A 20,628-nucleotide genomic window follows, 5' to 3' on the forward strand; every position below is an offset into this window, starting at 1 on the left:
CAAAGTTCTAAAAAAAAAAAATTATTGTATTTATTTCTGCACTCTTAACTCTCTCAAAAATACCCAACATAGTTAATTTATACCCTACTGTGTACATAGCTGATCGTTTTTCCTTTGGTATGCTGTGATTATTTACTATTTAGAAATTTCAGTTTATAATCCACTGTAGTCAGGAGCCCTTTCAAATGCTTTTTACAAAAACAACATAATAATACCAAAACTTGATATTCTATCAAAACAGAAAGTTATAAACCATATCAATAAATATAAAATCTTGCAATTAAAAAAGAGAAGTAAACAAAAATGATTAAGAATGGAAATGACAAGCAAAGTTAACTATAAATTCAAAACAGTACTAACTAATATATCAATAGGTGTTTAGGAGAAATCTGAGGAAATGAATTTTTCCTAAGTTGAGAAAACTTGAGGAGAAACTATGGAATAATAAATTTTAAAGCTAATATAACTAAAACTGTTTAGCACTGGAAGAGAAATGACAAAATAAATAATTAGGACAGAATAATATGTCTAGAAATAGACTTCAATTTTGCACCAAAGTGGCCCTTCAAATCACTGTGGAAAAGCGGGCTTACTCAATAAATGACATTAAGATAACTGGCTAACCATCTGAGAAAAATAAAATTGGATTACTAGACACCTACAACAAATTCTAGCTGAGACAAAGATACAAAGGTTTAAAATAAAATCACACATAATATAAAAGAATCATGAGTGAATTTATTTATAATTTTAGAGTACAAAAGGCTTTTCTAGGCAAACATAAAACCTAGAAACTATAAAAACAAATACATGTAACTACCTAAAAAATTTAAAAATCAATACTTAATTCAAAGCTGACTCTTATGTAAGGAAGAAATATTTTCAAAACCTATAATGAACAAAAAATTAAATTCCAGGATATATCATTAAGAACTATTAATCAAGGACTATGATTAAAAACAAGAATTAGATTTAAAAATAGCTTTTAAGCATCTATTTTTTTCTTTTTTTTTCTCTTATTTTTTGCTTTTAAGCATCTGAATAGCTACAGCTATACCCATAATTAAAGAAATGTAAATCAAAGCAATATAAAAATTTTAAACCTCTGGAAGTCACAAATTTATGTTTGCTAATACCTAGTGCAAATGAAAAGGTGGAAACAGATATTCTTATACACCACTGTTGGGATATTGAGTAATTTAACTCCAGCTATCAAAATGTAATCCTCTAAATCCAGTTCTACCTACTATGCAACTCCAGTACTAAGAATTTATCCTACAGTTATTACTGCAAAAGTTGTCCAGATATAGGTATAAGGATGCCAAACACCATATGTTCTCGGTCATAGGTGGTGTTGAACAACGGGAACACGTGGACTCAGGGAGAGGAGCATCACACACTGGGGACAGTTGCGGGGGTAGGGGAGAGACAGCGCTAGGTGGGGAGGGAAGGAAGGGTGGGGAGGGATAACATAGACAGAAATGCCAGATATAATATGCATCTTAAGTAAAATAAATAAATTTTTTTTAAAAAAGGATGCCCATAGTGGCATCGTGTGCATAATCCTCTTGATATATATGAAGAATTTAAAAAAATAGTGTATAGTAAATAAAATAATTATAAAATATTTTTGTTCAATTGTCACTGAAATTGCTACTGATACTGGTATTGTGATTGCAACAAATCTCTTCCCCTTCCACATTAATTATGAATTTTACTTAGAATCTCTAAAGTTTTGTCATGCAAGACAGTAACATTTTATAATAAATTTACTGATTCATAAAAACTGAATTTCCATCAAAACTTAACAGCTTAAATCTAAAGAACCATTCCAAAAATCAATGTTTAAAATGTAGAGCTTGTGTATTTTCCTTTAAGAATTTATTCCTTGGGATTTGTTGGGGGAGAAATATGGGAGGGACAGCAGGGGGTGGGGAGCTGGGGAGAGATAGCATGGGGAGAAATGCCAGATATAGGTGATGGGAGGAAGGCAGCAAACCACACTGCCACGTGTGTACCTATGCAACAATCTTGCATGTTCTTCACATGTACCCCAAAACCTAAAATGCAATTTAAAAAAAAAAAAGAAAAAAAGAAAAGAATTTATTCTTGGCAAAAAACATTCATGCATTCTTAGATGATTTATTCACACTTGAAAAGTTTTTAAATATATATGAGATGTATCTTATCACACACACATGCCTTAAGTCCACCACTCCTTAATTTGTAATACTCAGTTCATTAAAGGACTTTTTTCAAAGTTTCAACATTAATTTTTTAGAATTTGATTGTAATTTTGGCATTAGCAAATAAATATAAAAGAATTTATTTCTTCTATATTTCGTAAACGTCTTTCTTTTTAAAACGTACATTGTTTTAAAAGAACCAATAAAAATTTATCTTTTGAAGATTTCAAAGTTATCATCTTTTTATTTGCTTCTGGAAAATACTGTAGAATGTTACTAGTGATTCCATTAAAAACTCTGGGCCAGGTGCGGTGGCTCACGCCTGTAACCCGGCACTTCAGGAGGCCGAGGTGGGCGGATCACGAGGTCAGGAGATGGAGACAATCCTGGCCAACATGGTGAAACCCCATCTCTACTAAAAATACAAAATTACCTGGGCATGGTGGCACGCACCTGTAATCCCAGCTACTCGGGAGGCTGAGGCAGGAAAATCACTTGAACACAGGAGGCGGAGGTTGCAGTGAGTCAAGATCAATCATGCACTCCAGCCTGGTGACAAAGTGAGACTCCGTCTCCAAAAAAAAAAAAAACAACTTCTGCATTCCAGTTCAAATGACTGACTCAGTACATGTTTGTGTGGATGCCAATGAAACGAAAGAACAAACATAATAAATCCATAATAGTGCTCGAAGGCTGGAAGGCTAGTACCAGCAGGTCCTAACAGCGCAGGAGCAGATAAGAACTGGGGCATTTGGAGAACTGGGCAATCCAGCCGACATCTCCGAAAGCAAAAACTCCCTCTGTCATCCCCCACTAACAAATTTACTTTTCTTAGAAGGAACCTAAAAACGACAACAAGCAAAATAAAACTCAACAAAGCAACTAAGGTAGTTGGAAAGACTGAGTCAAGAAAAATAATGGCTAAGTAATTTTAAGAAGGAAAAGTTACACCAGTCATTTGCTTCAAAGAAGTTGATTCTAGCATCAGTACGCAACTTTCCCTACACAAAGTACGGTATATATTTTTCAAAAGCAAAACTGATTTGGAGGAAATCTATGATAAGTGTTAGAGCTCACGGAAATTTTTGAATTTCATCGATTAAAAAAGTTCTTAATACTTCCAAACAATTAAAAAAAAAATCCTTTCCAAGGAAAAAAGTTAGGATGACATGGAACTCTCACCTGCAATATGGAGTGACAAAAGATAATAAAATGAGTTTGGTCATTATAAAAGAAAATTTTGAATTTAAAATTCTATAGGCAGATAAGCCTATAGATAAATATGAGAGCAATATATGCAATATACAAGCACATACAATTTACTCTCTCTCTATATATTTTTTCTGAGACAGAGTCACACTCTCACCCAAGCTGGAGTGCAGTGGCACAATCAAGGATCACTGCAGCCTCAACGTCCTGGGCTCGAGAGATCCTCCTACCTCCTCCTCCTGAGTAGTTGGGACTACAGGCACAAACCACCATGCCCAACCACCGAAGAGTTAACTGAAGATGTTAAGCAAAAGTTGGTATGAACACAAAGAAAAATAAACTGAAAGTCACAATGAGCAAACTGAATATATTTCTTTCCAGATCCAACTACTCAAACAGGAAAAAAGAAAATAATAACAGCATTAAACTGTGGGGAACGCTCCCGTGTGAGACCCCTAAAAGGCGTGAGTCTCACTATACGGTGAGTTTGATCCCAAACACAGTTTCCTACTGGAGGCAGTCGAGCTATCCGGAATATAGGAACTGAAAGATGATTGATCGGTTTCTAATATCAACCACAATATCGTTTGGGCCTAAAACTATGCGTTGCTGCTAGACCGAGTGACCCCCTACCAGCAACCAGTTCCTGCTTTTTAACCTTTTTTATGACTCTCTTTTAAGAATAAGTTTTAACCTTTTCTTTACTTACCTGACTGCCTAATGGTTTAACTGTCAATATTTGCAAAGCAAAATGCCACCATAAGGGATGGCTTTGATTCCTGACTCAGAGATTCCTGAATGGGAAATTGAGTTAAGTTGAGTTAGAAGTAGACAAAGGAGAATCCGGTTAAAAGATATTCTGATAAGCAAAACCAGAAAAACTTTTCACATCTCAGTTCTAAAACAAGATCAAACCGGAGATACCTGCAGCCAGGAGGAATAATGTCTGGACGCAAACAAGCTTTGTGATTACAGGAAATTCTGTTACTTTTTACAACCACTGATTGTGTATCTGACTTTTCAATTGTATAGGCCATGTAAGGTATACATTTGCATTTCGTCTTGCAACCATTGTGTATTTGACTTCTCTATTGTATAGGCCATGTGAGGCATACATTTACATTCCTCTTACTATGACGTAAACCAGAGCCAAGAAAGTGTATTTATTCCTGGCCTTTGAAAAATAAAATTTGCTGTTTAGGCACAGCCTATCAGCCCTCCAGACGCCTCGCTTTCTCTCTCTCTGTCTTTATTATTTTCTCAGGCGCACTCCCTCTTCCAGGTATTGGGACCCTCTTGCAGGTCGAGAGACCCCCGGGCAGACGTGCCTACCCGTCCGGACGGTCCACGACATCTGTCGACCACGACGCGGGGCCTGGACACGAGGGATTACAGTGACGCACATCAATTAAGGAGTGAGGCTGCAGCAGTTAAGTTTTTGAGTTGTTTTCTTAATCGTGTATATACAAGTGTTGATTTTCAAGTTTTCAGGCTGGAGTAAAACATGGGGCATTTAGAGTCTAAGGAATATAAGTTGTTTATACATTTTATGATTAAGACTAGAGGTCGTGATGTAAAGTTTAGTCATGTACAGAAATTTTTGCAAATTGTTCGTGAATTGTGTTCCTGGATCCCTGAAGGTGAAAGTTCGGATGACAAAGCTTGGGGACTTAATGGAGAAAAGATTAATCAGTTTCGCTTTCCAGGTAATGATCTGCCTCAAACTGTCGTATTGACGCTGTTTGGAGAAAGCTTTGTGAATGTGTTTGTCCTTCTGTTTCGCTCTTAGAAAATTTGACCACAGAAGCTTTGCCTCCGCACGATTGGGGCGGGGGTCCTCGCAGCAGGGCCAAAGGCCCGGAAACTGCTAGCTCAGTTTTAAACTGACTTTTTTTTTTCCCTTTCTCTGCCGACTGCAAGCCCCACCCGCTCAGCTCTCAGGCAAGCTACACCGCCTCAGGTGGCCAAATTTGCATCCAAAATACAATTCAAGGGAAGCTTTCTAACTTTTTGTAAAGCAAGTGACTTGTTAGCTCATTAAAGTGTGAGGCCTGCAACTATAAGGTTGTTGGTTCAAGTCCTCAGTAAATCTAGTCTTTTAGAAAAATTAAAGTTATTGTTTGGGCACCTCGTGGAATATTTACTCTAACTCCTGATAAGCCTATAGCGCAGCTTCTTGTCATACCTGTGAATACCTCTATAGGCAAACCCCTTTCCACTGAGACTCGAGGTTGCTCCACTTTTGGATCCTCAAATCACGCTTATTGGGTGCAGTCTATTACTGACTCGCCCTGAATTGACTATAAGGATTGCTAGCAAGCCTTTTAAGGGTCTGCTAGATGCTAGAGTTGATATTTTTGTTATTTCATCTAATCACTGGCCTTTACAGTGGCCTTCCTCCCCTTCTATGAGTTCTTTACAAGGAATTGGAATGAGTAATAATCCTGAACAATCTACTAATTTATTAAAGTGGACTCATGCTTAGGGACATGAGGGATATTTTCGTCCTTATATCCTTCCAGGACTCCTGTTTAATTTGTGGGGTCGAGACGTTTTAGAAGTGATGGAAGCAAAACTTACTACTGGAAATTTTGCTTGGCAGATTATGAAAAGACAAGATTACCAAGAAGGAAAAGACTTAGGTAAAAATTTACAGGGAGTACCGGAGCCTATTTCTCCTTCTCCAAAATAATGACAAACGAGGTTTAGGGTATTTTTCCTAAGGGCCACTAATTCTCCCGATGCCCAGGCTGATCCTATTTGCTGGAAGTCTGATTCCCCAGTTTGGGTAGAGCAATGGTCCTTGTCTCAAAGATTTCTGCCGCTCAAGAGTTGGTTCAGGAACAGCTTGATGCGGGTCATATTCCGCCTACCAACAGTCCTTGGAATTCTCCTATTTTTGTCATTAAAAAACGTTCTGGTAAATGGAGACTATTACAGGACTTAAGGAAAGTTAATGAAACCATGGAAATTATGGGGCCGCTACAACCAGGCTTGCCCTCTCCTGTTGTGGTGCCGCAGGAGTGGCATCTTATAGTTATTGATTTAAAAGACTGCTTTTTCACCATTCCTTTGGCTCCGGCTGATTGCAAACGTTTTGCCTTTAGCGTTCCATCTACCAATTTTGAGAGGCCTTATGATAGATATGAATGGGTCGTTCTCCCACAGGGTATGGCAAATAGTCCTACTTTATGTCAATCCTATGTTGCCAAGGCCATTTACCCAGTACGTCAGGAATTTCCTGATGCTCTGCTATTGCATTATATGGATGATTTATTGCTGGCTGCCCCTTCGCAGTCTCTTTTATTTCAGGCATATGAACTCCTAAAACATTGTCTTAATAGAGCTAATCTTATCATTGCCCCAGACAAGGTTCAAACTGTTACTCCTTATCATTATCTTGGAAGACTCATTGAGTCTAACCAGGTCTCCTTTAAAACTCCACTTTTGTCCACAGGTAATCTTAAGACTTTACATGATTTCCAAAAGTTTTTGGGTGATATTAACTGGATTCGCCCTAGTTTAAAACTTACAACAGGTCAACTTAAGCCCCTCTTTGATATGTTAAAGGGTCCTTCCAAACCAACCTCTCCTAGATCGTTATCGGATCCTGCTAAACAGGCTCTGCAACTTGTTCATGACGCCCTCCGTCAACAAAAATTGAACAGAATTAAAGACAATATGCCATGGTGTTACTGCATTCTTCGCACTGCTTACACCCCTACTGGAGTTTTTTGGCAACAAGGGATTTTGGAATGGATCCATCTTCCAGCCAGTCGTGGTAAAGTCCTTTCCCCTTACTTTGACCTGGTGGCTACGTTGGTTGCTAAGGGCAGGCAACGTGCCTTAACTTTGTTTGGCACTGATCCTTTGAAAATTGTTGTTCCATATACTAATGCCCAACAGCAGTGGCTGTGGCAGTTTTCTGACTCTTGGCAAATTGCTTTTGCAGGTTTTTCAGGACAAATTTTATGTCATTATCCTGCTGATAAACTACTACAATTTTATTCACAGTGCTCTCTTATCTTTCCACAAACCTGCGTTAAATCGCCCTTGCATTCTGCTTCTTTAGCCTTTACTGATGGTTCCTCTTCTGGGATTGCAGCTGGAACGGTCAACAAACAGCCATTTTCCTTCCAGACAAATGAACATTCGGCACAGCGTGTGGAGTTACTAGCAGTCCAATTTCTCTCCAATAATTCATCTCCTCCTTCCCTTGCAGCAAGCGGTCTGCTGCCTCGCCAATTTGGGTACCTGAACGTCTTGTCAAGCATGGACCAGTTCGACGGCAGAGCAAACACCCTGATTCCTCGATTTCGTCGCCTGACACTGACATCGCCACCCCACCGGAGACGCCGCCGCCTGCGACAGACACGAGTCTGCACACCGCTCCACGGCAGTGCCCTGCCGACCTGGTCTCAACTTCGCCGTCTGACTGCTGAAGCGACCCAGCTTGTTCTTGAACAAGGACACTCCCGTTCCCCTGCAGTCATGTTTATTGCCATGATGGCCATATTGTCCTGCCAGGTTTCCCCCTCCCAAGCTCACTCTGCTGATTCTTCTCAAATCCTTTGGGCTTATGTCCCAGACCCTCCTATCCTCCGTCCTGTTACCTGGACTGACCCTGCTTTTCCTGTTTATTTGAATGATACTTCTCTTTTTGGCTTCCCCTCCTCCACTCATATTACCCCTCAAACTGCCAATTACTCCTATTTTGCCCAAGCTGCTTCTCCCCCTATGTGTTTTTATGCGTCGAAAATATGGGACCAACTTGCTCTCAATATTCGCATTCCCTTCTTACCTATTCTCCCCTCTACCAACGGTCCTTTTTGCTTTGAATTAGGAATGAAGCATCTCACCACATTTGAAGGCCCTTCTGCCCTCCTTAAGGGCGAAACCTCTTTCTATGCTAGGGACTGGCTTCTCACCTATCTTGGTATCAAAGAGTCATGGAATTCTTCCTCTCCTGATTTCCCGTCTATTCCCCGCTCTCGCTGTCATGCTGTTAACTCCTCTTTTGACCCCTCTCCCCCCTGGAAACTCTGCTACCCTAAACAACGCACTGCCCTTACCTATACCCTTTCTAGTGGTTTTACTCTTTATGATTGGTCTCTCCCTGCGCCGCTCTCTACCTCCTTTGATCGGTACCAGTCCCCCGGCGGCTGGGCCACTCCTATTTTTTCTACCTCCTCTGGCCGCACCTATACGTCTCTCTGGCATCTTTTTACTGCTCTTACCCCTAGTTATTGGAAGGCGGGTACCCGCAGTGTTTCTTACCCCTCTCACTCCCAACATTATGTTCAAGCCTGTGTTGCTTCTCCTTACGCCTTACTTTATGGTCATATTAACATTTCCGTCTCTTCTGGTCACTACCATATTTCTTGCCCTTCTTGCACTCTTACCAACTGCATTGATTCCTCTATATTTCCTGCCCACACTATTCTCGTTGTTCATCAACCCCCTTATGTTATGCTTCCTGTTAATGTTTCTGGCCCCTGGTATGATGAATATAGCCTGCAAATTTTACATGACATCCGTGAATTAATTGTCCGCCCCAAACGTTTTCTGGGTATTCTTATTGCTAGTATTTTGACTATTGTTAGTGTTGTGGCCACGGCTGCCACAGCAGCTGTAAGTTTAGCTCACAGTATTCAAGCTGCCACATTTGTTAACCATCTAGCCCATAATGTTTCTGTTTCTTTGGGTACTCAAATTGATATTGATTCTAAATTGGAGGCTAAGCTTAATGCTTTAGAACAAACTGTTACTGTTTTGGGTGACAAGGTTCATAATCTTCAGTCTCGTCTTCGTTTCCGTTGTCATGCTGATTATAATTCCATTTGTGTTACTAGTGCTCCTTATAATGAATGAGACTGGCCTCTGGTCCGTGCCCATCTACAAGGCATTTGGAGTCACAACAATCTGTCTTTAGACATTTTTCGCTTACAGCGTCAAATTCATGCTATTGACTTTTCTCGCAGACAGCTGCCGCAGGATGCCACTATTGCCCGCGACATTGTGGACACGTTGTCCTCTTGGACTCGTGGTTTTCATTTACCTTCCCTTTCCACCTTAATTGGCATTGGAGGTTTTCTCCTTGTACTCATCATTCTCTTGCCGTTCCTCTTCCGCCTTGTGTTCTCCTCCCTCCAGCACCTTCAGCTCAAACTTTTTGAGCTGCATTTAAAAACAAAAAAAGAGGGAATTGTGGGGAACGCTCCCGTGTGAGACCCCTAAAAGGCGTGAGTCTCACTATACGGTGAGTTTGATCCCAAACACAGTTTCCTACTGGAGGCAGTCGAGCTATCCGGAATATAGGAACTGAAAGATGATTGATCGGTTTCTAATATCAACCACAATATCGTTTGGGCCTAAAACTATGCGTTGCTGCTAGACCGAGTGACCCCCTACCAGCAACCAGTTCCTGCTTTTTAACCTTTTTTATGACTCTCTTTTAAGAATAAGTTTTAACCTTTTCTTTACTTACCTGACTGCCTAATGGTTTAACTGTCAATATTTGCAAAGCAAAATGCCACCATAAGGGATGGCTTTGATTCCTGACTCAGAGATTCCTGAATGGGAAATTGAGTTAAGTTGAGTTAGAAGTAGACAAAGGAGAATCCGGTTAAAAGATATTCTGATAAGCAAAACCAGAAAAACTTTTCACATCTCAGTTCTAAAACAAGATCAAACCGGAGATACCTGCAGCCAGGAGGAATAATGTCTGGACGCAAACAAGCTTTGTGATTACAGGAAATTCTGTTACTTTTTACAACCACTGATTGTGTATCTGACTTTTCAATTGTATAGGCCATGTAAGGTATACATTTGCATTTCGTCTTGCAACCATTGTGTATCTGATTTCTCTATTGTATAGGCCATGTGAGGCATACATTTACATTCCTCTTACTATGACGTAAACCAGAGCCAAGAAAGTGTATTTATTCCTGGCCTTTGAAAAATAAAATTTGCTGTTTAGGCACAGCCTATCAGCCCTCCAGACGCCTCGCTTTCTCTCTCTCTGTCTTTATTATTTTCTCAGGCGCACTCCCTCTTCCAGGTATTGGGACCCTCTTGCAGGTCGAGAGACCCCCGGGCAGACGTGCCTACCCGTCCCGGACGGTCCACGACATTAAACGATTTAACAATGCAATTAACAAACATGATTAAACAGAAATACTCAGAACCATGTGACCATAATTAGAAAGCATGCACAATGTAAGCAACATATTAAAACAAGAGAGACCACACAATGCAGAACATCAAAGCATAAAAAACTTGACCATGGATTTAAGCACAAAGGAAAAACTATCAAGGCTGTTATCTGATGCAAAAAAACTAGAAATCATCAAAAAGGGCTCAGTCCTCCCATCATCCTGTGCCCCAACAATAGCTATTCACTAGAAAATTTTAAAACTTCAATTTTAAATAGTACTTGGGTAAAAGAAAAATAAATATTGGGGCCACAGATAATTTAGAAAAGCCCGAAGAAAAGACTGCATATTAAAAACTATAGAACACAGCCAAAAATGTACTGAAAGCAACTTTTTTTTTTGAGACAGGGTCTTCTCTGTTGCCCAGGCTGGAGTGCAGTGGTATGATCATGGCTCACTGCAGCCTAGAACTCCCGGGCTCATGTGATTCTCTCACCTGTGCCTCCCCAGTAGCTGGAACCACAGCATACACTACCACACCAGGCTAACTGTTGTATTTTTTATTTTCTGTAAAGATAGGGTCTCCTTTATGGTGCTCAGGCTGATCTCAAACTCCTGGGTTCAAGCGATCCTCCTGCTTCAGCCTCCCAAAGTGCTGGGATTACAGGCATGAGCAACCATGCCTGGCCCAAAGGAATACTTATAGCTTTAAGTATTAAATTTATTAGAATACAAAAAGTCTGAAAATAAATTAATTAAGGAATCAACTGAAGAACATAAATATCAATGTACATTACAGCAAGAAATGTACAGTTGTCCCTCTGTATCTGTAGGTTTCACATCACTGGATTCAACTAACTACAATTTGAAATACTAAAAAAATTCCGTCTGCACTAAACATGTACACAGACCTTGTCATTATTTCCTCAACAATACAATATAAAAGCTAATTATGCAGACTTTACATTGCACTAAGTAAACAACAGATGATTTAAAGTATACGGAAGACATGAATAGTTTATATGCAAATACACTATTTTATATCAAGGACTTGAGAATCCACACATTTTGGTATCCAAGAGAGGTCCTGGAACCAATCCCCCATGGATACCAAGAGACAACTCTGTGTGTGTGTGTGTGTGTGTGTGTGTGTGTATGATACATCTCATATGCATACATACATATATACACACACATACATATAATATACACATATATATAAAGAGAAAAGAAGGAAAGAAGGAAGCAGAGGAATTAGTGTCAACTAAGGTAACTATTACTAGCACATTTTACCACATCATCAAATGAGTATTTTTGTTAATTTTCTTTTCTTTCATTCTTGTTCTTTATTTTTATTTATTTATTTATTTTGAGACAGAGGTCTCACTTTATTGCCCTGGCTAGAGTGCAGTGGTGCAAACATGGTTCATTGCAGCCTCAACCTCCCCAGGCTCAGGTGATCCTCCCACCTCAGCCTCTGAAGTACCTGGGACTACTGGCACACACCACCACACCTGACTAACTTTTTGTATTTTTAGTAGGAAGAGGTTTTGACATGTTGCCCAAGCTGGTCTCTAACTCCTGGGCTCAAGCCATCCACCTTCCTTGGCCTCCGGAAGTGCTGGGATTACAGGCACGAACCACTGCGCCTGGCCCATTCTCGTCCTGTACTTTAAAATACTACTTTCCCCTCTTTCTCTGTCCTGTCTGCTGTCACAGTGGCATATAAGAGATACACAGGCTCCGCAGTGACATTTGGAACCAGGAAACAACTGAATCCAGAGCTAAAAACAGTACTTGAGCTCTTGAATACTTAAAGTACATTAAGAACCATTATTCAGGATCACATTGAACCTGATACTCAGGATACATTTATGCTACTAAAAAATTAAGAAAATTTAAAATGATAGCAATTATAATATCTTAAGCCAGTACTTCTGAAAAGTCTGCACTGAAATGGTCCTTATGATAGCCAAAAGTAAACTTGGACTTCTCAGCAATCTTACATATAAGACTTGTATAAAAGAATCTGTTTTAAAACTTGTGGTAAGTAATTCATTACCAAATATAATAAAGATTTCATAAAATCACTTCATTTTTATTCCTGTCTGGTTTCCTGGATGCTGAGGATAGTATTTTTTAAAAGACATGTAAGTATAATATAGTTTTTTTTTTTTATATTTCATTGCTTTATTTGAAATCTTTTTTGTAAGATAAACAGCAATGCACATTATCCTCTCTTGGATACCAAAATGTGTGGATTCTCAAGTCCTTGATATATATGTAACATACTTATGAAGGAGAAAAGCATGAATATGAAGAGCATTCACAGTTACATGGGCAGAGGCAAAAATAAGTACAGACCTAGACTTTTTTATTCTAACTTTCTTGTATTGGTAGAGTGTATTTCATATTTTTTGGATGCAATTAGTCAGCTAGGCAACTTGAAATACGTTGATGATATACTTTTCTTACCAATATCTATAACTATCTACTTTTCATTCTCACATAAATAAAAAACAATATAATGAAGCCTTCAATTAACTTTACATATACATTCATAGAAATTTAACAAATCAACCTAAGTAAATCATGTAAATCCAGCCAAGCAACCAATTAAAACCCCAAAGCAAAATCAAGCTGAAATTCTATTTTGCCATTATGAGAGTCAATCAAATTTAACTTAAGGATAAAATTGATAATCTTTCAAACTAGGCCTATCAAACAAATATTTTAATAACATCTTTAAATTCTTAAGTTTTAAAATTTATACTAATAAATTTTAATGTGTATATTTAAATATTTCTATGTGCTTCTGTAATACCAGCAGCATGAGTAGACTATTTCTAGAGATTTTACCTTTTTTGCTGTAGAAGAAGAGGGTTCCTTCTTCATACTTCTTAGTAAAAACTCTGGCATGTTATTTTCAATATCCTCACGAGTTCCCTTTTTATGCAAAACTGCAGCCAGAAATGAAATAACCTGAGAAAAAAAGACTTTTTCAATCACTGTGTATAATGTATCATGACGTAGAAAATTTCACTGCTTACATGACTATCCAATGAGTGACAAAATATGTACAAAGAGATTTGTTGGGGGGAAAATATAACATGAAATGTTCGCACTGATTTTCTTTATTTGTAACAACGTTTTTTCCCCTTGTAAACAAACGAAAATCCTCACATCGCCATCTTTTCCACGATAACTTCTACCTACCCAATGGATTCTTTCTTAATTCCATCACTTGAGACACTATCTTCTTATTTGTTTCTAACCATGGAAACTATCTCTTCATATCGTCTATTAGAATAAACTGTATGCATTCCTGTTTCCATGTAGAAAATAAACTCCTTAAAGGGGATAATATTTGGTCCATAAATTTGTACACTTCTATTATCTAATAAACATAGGTGAAATGGCAAAATGTTATTTTAAGATAGACTAATTCATTAATATATACAACATTTTGAGTAACAGCTAGTCTCCAAAAATTAAGTGAGAAAAACAGAGAGAAAAAAAGGAATCATAACCTCCTATACTAAAGAGCAAGAAATACTGAATTGATTAGACTGATTCAGATGTTAGCTCTGATTGCTTGGCTGCTATGTGAACTACCTCCCTGAATAATACCTGTAAAAATGGCAAAAAATAATACTGGCAGGGTTGTTTTAAACGATTGAGAAGAAAGGTATATGAGGTATCCAAATGGGAGAAAATAATTGATCATTACCTTACGAAATAAAGTATGTAAGAAGAAAACTATATAATTCAAAAAACTGAGAGAATTAGAAAAACTATAGAAAAAAATATACTTAATAAGGGTGTGGATACCTATAATCTGAATCCCAAATGATAGAAGGAAATAAACGATACAGGAGAAATGTCTGAAGAAATAAAAGCTGAAAACTTAACTGATTTTAAAAATCAAGCCACAGATTCAAGATCTTCTTCTAAGAACCAAAACCAAAACAAAATGAAAACCAAAAGCAAACTAACACAAAAACACAAGCAGGTGCTTCACTGAAACAACCTGAGACAGAAAAATGTCAGTTAAAAGCCGTCAGAAGAAAAAACAGATTATCTACAAAAAAGCAACAACCAGTCTGGCCATGGTGGCTCACACATGTAATCCCAGCCCTTTGGGAAGCCGAGGCAGGTAGACCATTTGAGCCCAGGAATTCAAGACCAGCCTGGGCAACATGGCAAAATCCCATCTCTACAAAAACTACAAAAATTAGCTGGGTACAGGGTGGTTCATGCCTATATTCCCAAGCTACTTGGAAAGCTGAAGTAGGAGAACTGCTTGAGCCCAGGGCAATGAGGCTGCAGTGAGTCGTGACTGCACCACTGCACTCCAGCCTGGGCAACATGGCAAGACCCTGTCTCAAAATAAAAAAATTAAAACATACACAAATAGACAAGTAGCTGACCTTGCAGCAAAAACAATGGGAAATACTACACAATAGAATATTTTCAAAGTGCTAATAAAAGCAACCTAGATTTTTATATCTACTGACAATATTCAAGAATGAAGGGTAAAGATTCTCAGACAACCAAAAAGAGAGCCAATTCATCACCAAAAAAGCCACACTAAAGAAAGTAACTGAAGAATGTTTTCAGGCACAAGGAAAATGATACTAAATAGAAGATCAGTGACACAGGGAAAAATTAAGAGCAACAAAAATGATAAATATATACAAACTATATGTATTAATTGACATTATCAAATAACAAAAAAAAGTTTCATTGAAATCAAGTAACAGAAGAATTAAAAGCTATGGCAACAAATGTGTGAGTTGGAAGGAACACAAGTGTAGTTACAATATTCTGAGGTCACTATGCTGTCAGTAGGGAATTAAAGTACTAATTTATGTTAGATTATGATAAATCAATGGTATCTGTTGTAACCTCTACGGGTAACTACTAATAAAAGAATTAAAAAAAGGCATACCCAATAAAAGAGATAATAAAGTAATATGAATCCATCCAAAAGGACACAAAAAAAGTAGGAAAAACAGGATATGGAATAAATAAAAAGCAAATAGTAAAATACTAAGTTTAACGCCAAATATACGAGAAAGCACTTTATATGGAAATGAACGAAACAGTCTAAGCAAAAGATAAAGACTGTCAGACAAATAAAATATATTTCCTTGCCATTTACAAGAAAAACATCTTAAAAAAGACAAGGGATACAGTTCTAATTCGAAAATGAAAATGATAGACTACATAAACAAAAATCAAAGAAAATTCATACAGCTATATTCATATCAGATATAGATGCTGAGGCAAAAGTCATGAAATTAAAGAGGCACATTTTAACTTAATATTGATAATTAGTTCACTTGGAAATTTTAAGAAGTCTAAATGTATCAAGAAAGAAAGAAGAATTTACTGAAATAAAAGTAGACAAGTCTATGAGCACAATGGCAGATTTAAAAATAACTCAGCAAGAATAAACAAAATAATTAGTAAAGATATAGATTTTAATAACATGATTGTCAAACTTGACCTAATGAACATTGCCAAAACACTGCACACTACTGCAAAGCACAGTTGGATTTTAAGTACATGTGAAATATTTACCAAAGTTGACATATGTGCCGGGCACGGTGGCTCACACCTGTAATCCCAGCACTCTGGGAGGCTGAGGCAGGCGGATCACCTGAGACCAGAAGTTTGAGATCAGCCTGACTAACATGGTGAAACCTTGTTTCTAATAAAAATACAAAAAATTAGCCAGGTATGGTGGTGTGCACCCATAATCCCAGCCCATAATCCCGGCTGAGGTAAGAGAATTGCTTGAACCCGGGGGCGGAGGCTGAAGTGAGCTGAGATCACACCATTGAATTCCAGCTTGGGCAACAAGAGTGAAACTCTATCTCAAAAAAAAAAAAAAGTTGACATATGCCAGGCCACAGAAGTCTCAATGCATTTCAATATATGGAAACCATACAGAATATGTTCTTTGATCACAATACAACAAACTAGAAATAACAAAAATAGAAGCAGAAAATCTCCAAATGTTTGGACAGTAAGGAACAGAATTCAAAGAGTTCACAATATAAATCATAAAATATTTGAATAAAATAATAACAATATATGTTGAATTTGTAGAATACAGCAAAAGCTTGTACCTTAGGGACTTAAATGAATATTACAGACAGTCCCCAGCTTATGACGGTTCAGCTTGCAATTTTTCAAATTACAATGGTGTAAAAGTAATATGCATTCAGAAGAAACTGCACAATCACTGTTTTTTACTTTCAGTACAATATTCAATAAACTATATGAGATTCAACACTTTAGTATGAAATAGGCATTGTGTTCAATGATTTTGCCCAATTATAGGCTAATCTAAGTGTTCTGAGCATGTTTAAGGTAGGATAGGTTAAGCTATAATGTTCAACAGGTTAGTGTATTAAATGCGTTTTCAACTTACAGTATTTTCAACTTACAATGGGTTTATGGGGACATAATCCCACTGTAAGTCAAGGAGCATCTATATTAGGAAAGAATAGGGACTATCAATCAGATACCAAAGAATGTATCTCAAAAACTTACGAAAATAACAAAAAATTTTACACAAAAAAGCAGAAATGACTAAAGTATACAATAAAAATTCGAAATACTTAATGTAGATGATGGGGTGATGGATGAAGCAAACCACCATGGCACGTGTATACCTATATGACAAACCTGCACGTTCTGCACATGCACTCCAAAACTTAAAGGTATAATAAATATATATAATAAATAAATGAAAAGAAAATGATCAACGATGCCAAATAATCATCCTTTGAAAGAATTTTAAAAATAAACCCCTGGCAAAATTGATAAAGAAAAAAGAGAAGAGAAAAGGCAAACAAAAAATATGTGTAACCCACAATAATACTTTGCCAATAAAAGTAAAAATTTAGATGAAATGTAGAAATAGAATTTATCAAAACTGACAAAAAGGAAATTTACATACCCATAAAACCATGAAAGAAACCTAAATATGCAATTATAAACCTTCTCAAAAAAATTAGGGGCCATATAGTTTCACCAATAAATTCTACCTGATGCTTAAGAAAAACATAATACCAATCTGTAACATGCCCTTTCAGAATTTAGAAAAAGGGGAAAATATTCTCAACTCATTTCATGAGTTCAACATAACTTAAGAAAACCTGACAAGAACACTATAAAACAGGAAATTTACAAGCCAAGTTCTCTTACTCATATAGAAGCAAAACTCTTAAACAAAATGTTAGCACAGAGAACACAGAAATTTTAAAAAGGATATAAATCTATACCAAAAGTAAACTGGGTATATTCTATAAATGTAAGTTTGGTTTAATCTTTGAAATTTAAGTATTAGGTAGTTATAGCTAGATATTTTAGGTAATACACTTAGCATTCCTAACTCCTAGATTACTTAAAATGAGAATAGCATGACTTACTACAAGAAACTTACATTTTACATGAAGCAGTACATTATGAGGTACGCTGCAAAAAGTTCACAATGTGTATTTGATCACTAGAACAACCACTAAAAATATAAAGCAAAGTATAAAAAGTCAATAGAAAAATTAAAATAAAATTCTTAAAAAATACCACATCAACCCAAAAGAAGGCAGGAAAGGAGTAGAAGAATAGAAAACAAGCTGTTCAAGCTGTTCAAATCAGACTGTTGCTGAATGAACAGAAAACAAATAATACGTTATACCCAAATCCAAACATAACAAAAATTACATTAAATGTAAATGAACTAAATATTCCGATTAAATAACAGAGATTGTTAGAATGAATAAAAGGGCTGTCTACAAGGAACATTACATAATAATGAAATGGTCAATTCATCAAGAAGATGTAACAACCATAAAGGTTTGTAACCCTAATAACAGAGTGTCGAAATATATGAAGGTAAAATTGGCATATTAAAAGAAATAGACATATCTGGCTATGGTTCACATGGCGGTTCATGCCTGTAATCCCAGCACTTCGGGAGGCCTAGGCAGATGGATCACTTGAGGTCAGGAGTTTGAGACCAGCCTGGCCAACATGGTGAAATCCCGCTTACATTAAAAATACAAAAATTAGTCAGGTATGATAGCACATGCCTGTAATCTCAGCTAGTTGGGAGGCTGAGGCCTGAGAATCACTTAAAACACAAGGCAGAGGTTGCAGTGAGCCAAGATCGCCACTGGGTAACAGGGCGAGACCTTGTCTCAAAAAAAAAAAAAAAAAAAAAAAAAAGAAAATTCATACTCTTTATCCAGAAATCTGACTTTCAGGAATTCGATCCTTACAGAGAAATACTCTTCAGATTCTATCCTACAGATATTATTTGTTATAGCCTGAAATACACAACAACCCAGAAAGTCCTTTTCCTTAGGTCCCTGGAGGAATGATAAAGTAAGTTACAGAACATATGATCTATAGTGTGCAGTAATTTATTAATTAAGGAATGAGGACAATCCTTATGTATCAACATAAAAAGATTTCTAAGATCCACGTTTAAGTGAAAAAAAAACCAAGGAGCAGAATAACATATAGAAATAATGGTCCTATTTTTAAAATTTATTTACACATACATTAAAATTATAACTTGTTCAACAAAATACAAAATAGACTGGACTTCCTAAAACTTTTGTGCATCAAAGTAAAATAACAAGAATATAAAAAGACAGCTACAGAATAGGAGAAAGTATTTGCAAATCATATATCTGATAAGGGATTAGTATCCTAAATACATAAAAGAATTCTTACAACTCAATAAAGAAGACAATAAAATTTTAAAAACAGGAAAAAGACTTAAATATATATTTCTTTCTCTAAAGCTATAGAAAAGGCCAAAAAAACCCAAAAAACAAAAACCACACACACATTAAAAGGTGTTCAACATCACTGGCCATTATAGAAATGCAAATCAAAACTGTAATAAAACACCACTTCACACATAGCAGGATAGCTATAGTGAAGAAAACAAAAAATAAATGTTGGCAATGATGCAGAAGCCTAGGCAACCCGGACAATTGTTGGTAGGAATGTAAAATGCTTTAGCCGTTGTGGAAAATAGTACTGCAGCTCCTTGGAAAAAAGGAAACACTGAATTACCAAAAAACACAGTAATTCCACTTCTAAGAATTATATACAAGAGAAATGTTTGTACACAAATGTTTACAGAAGCATTATTCATACACAAATCTTCTACCTACAAGAGAAATGTTTGTACCCAAATGTTTACAGAAGCATTTTTCATAATACCTAAAAGGTGGAAACAACCCAGAAACTAGAAAGAGGAAGGAGTTGCACAACATTCTGAATGTGTTAAATGCACTCAATTAACATTTAAATAATTAATTTTAAAATTAATCATTTTAAATAATTAATGTTGTGTGGACTTAACCTCAATTTATAAATCGCCGGCTGGGGGCAGTGGCTCTTGCCTGTAATCCCAGCACTTTGGGAGGTTGAAGTGGGCAGATCACCTGAGGTCAGGAGCTCGAGATCATCCTAGCCAGCATGGTGAACCCTCGTCTCTACTAAAAATAAAAAACTTAGCTGGGTGTGGTGGCATAAGCCTGTAGTCCCAGCTACTCGATAAGCTGAGGCAGGACAATTGCGCTTAAACCTGGGAGGCAAGGGTTGCAGTAAGCTGAGATCATGCCACTGCACTCCAGCCTGGGCAACAGAGTAAGACTCCGTCTCAAAAAAAAAAAAAAAAAAAAAAGAAAAAAATTAGAGCTTGCATTTTTATAAGAATGCATTTGTGTATTATGGTGTAATCAAAATTATTTTTATTCTAGAAAAAAGTTTAAAAGTACGTATGTCAAGTCAGTAAACATCAATGACTCAATAAGCAGTAGCTATTTTTTTTTACTGTACTTTAAGTTCTGGGGTACATGTGCAGAACATGCAAATTTGTTACATAGGTATACACAGGCCATGGTGGTTGGCTGCATCCAAGACCCCATCATCTACATTAGGTATTTCTCCTAACACTATTCTTCCTCTAGCTCCCCATGCCCCAACAAGCCCTGGTGTGTGTCATTTCCCTCCCTGTATCCATGTGTTCTCATTGTTCAACTCCC

At 37.1% G+C, this 20,628-nt stretch overlaps 1 protein-coding gene across 7 annotated transcripts in view; it reads right to left on the reverse strand.

Annotated features, from left to right (window-relative positions):
- Nucleotides 1-20,628, reverse strand: part of ERCC6L2 (ERCC excision repair 6 like 2) — a 201,719-nt gene that overhangs the window by 134,093 nt on the left and 46,998 nt on the right. For 6 of the 7 annotated variants that reach the window (XM_074395602.1, XM_074395598.1, XM_074395599.1 and 3 more), the window contains exon 3: nt 13,409-13,531. In XM_074395602.1, coding sequence (XP_074251703.1) covers nt 13,409-13,531 — 123 coding nt within the window. Of the gene's footprint in view, nt 1-13,408; nt 13,532-20,628 lie in introns of those variants that run through there. The other variant, XM_074395600.1, reaches the window with a different exon arrangement.

This window comes from Saimiri boliviensis, chromosome 2 (genome assembly GCF_048565385.1).
Source record: "Saimiri boliviensis isolate mSaiBol1 chromosome 2, mSaiBol1.pri, whole genome shotgun sequence".
NCBI classification, from domain to species: domain Eukaryota; kingdom Metazoa; phylum Chordata; class Mammalia; order Primates; family Cebidae; genus Saimiri; species Saimiri boliviensis.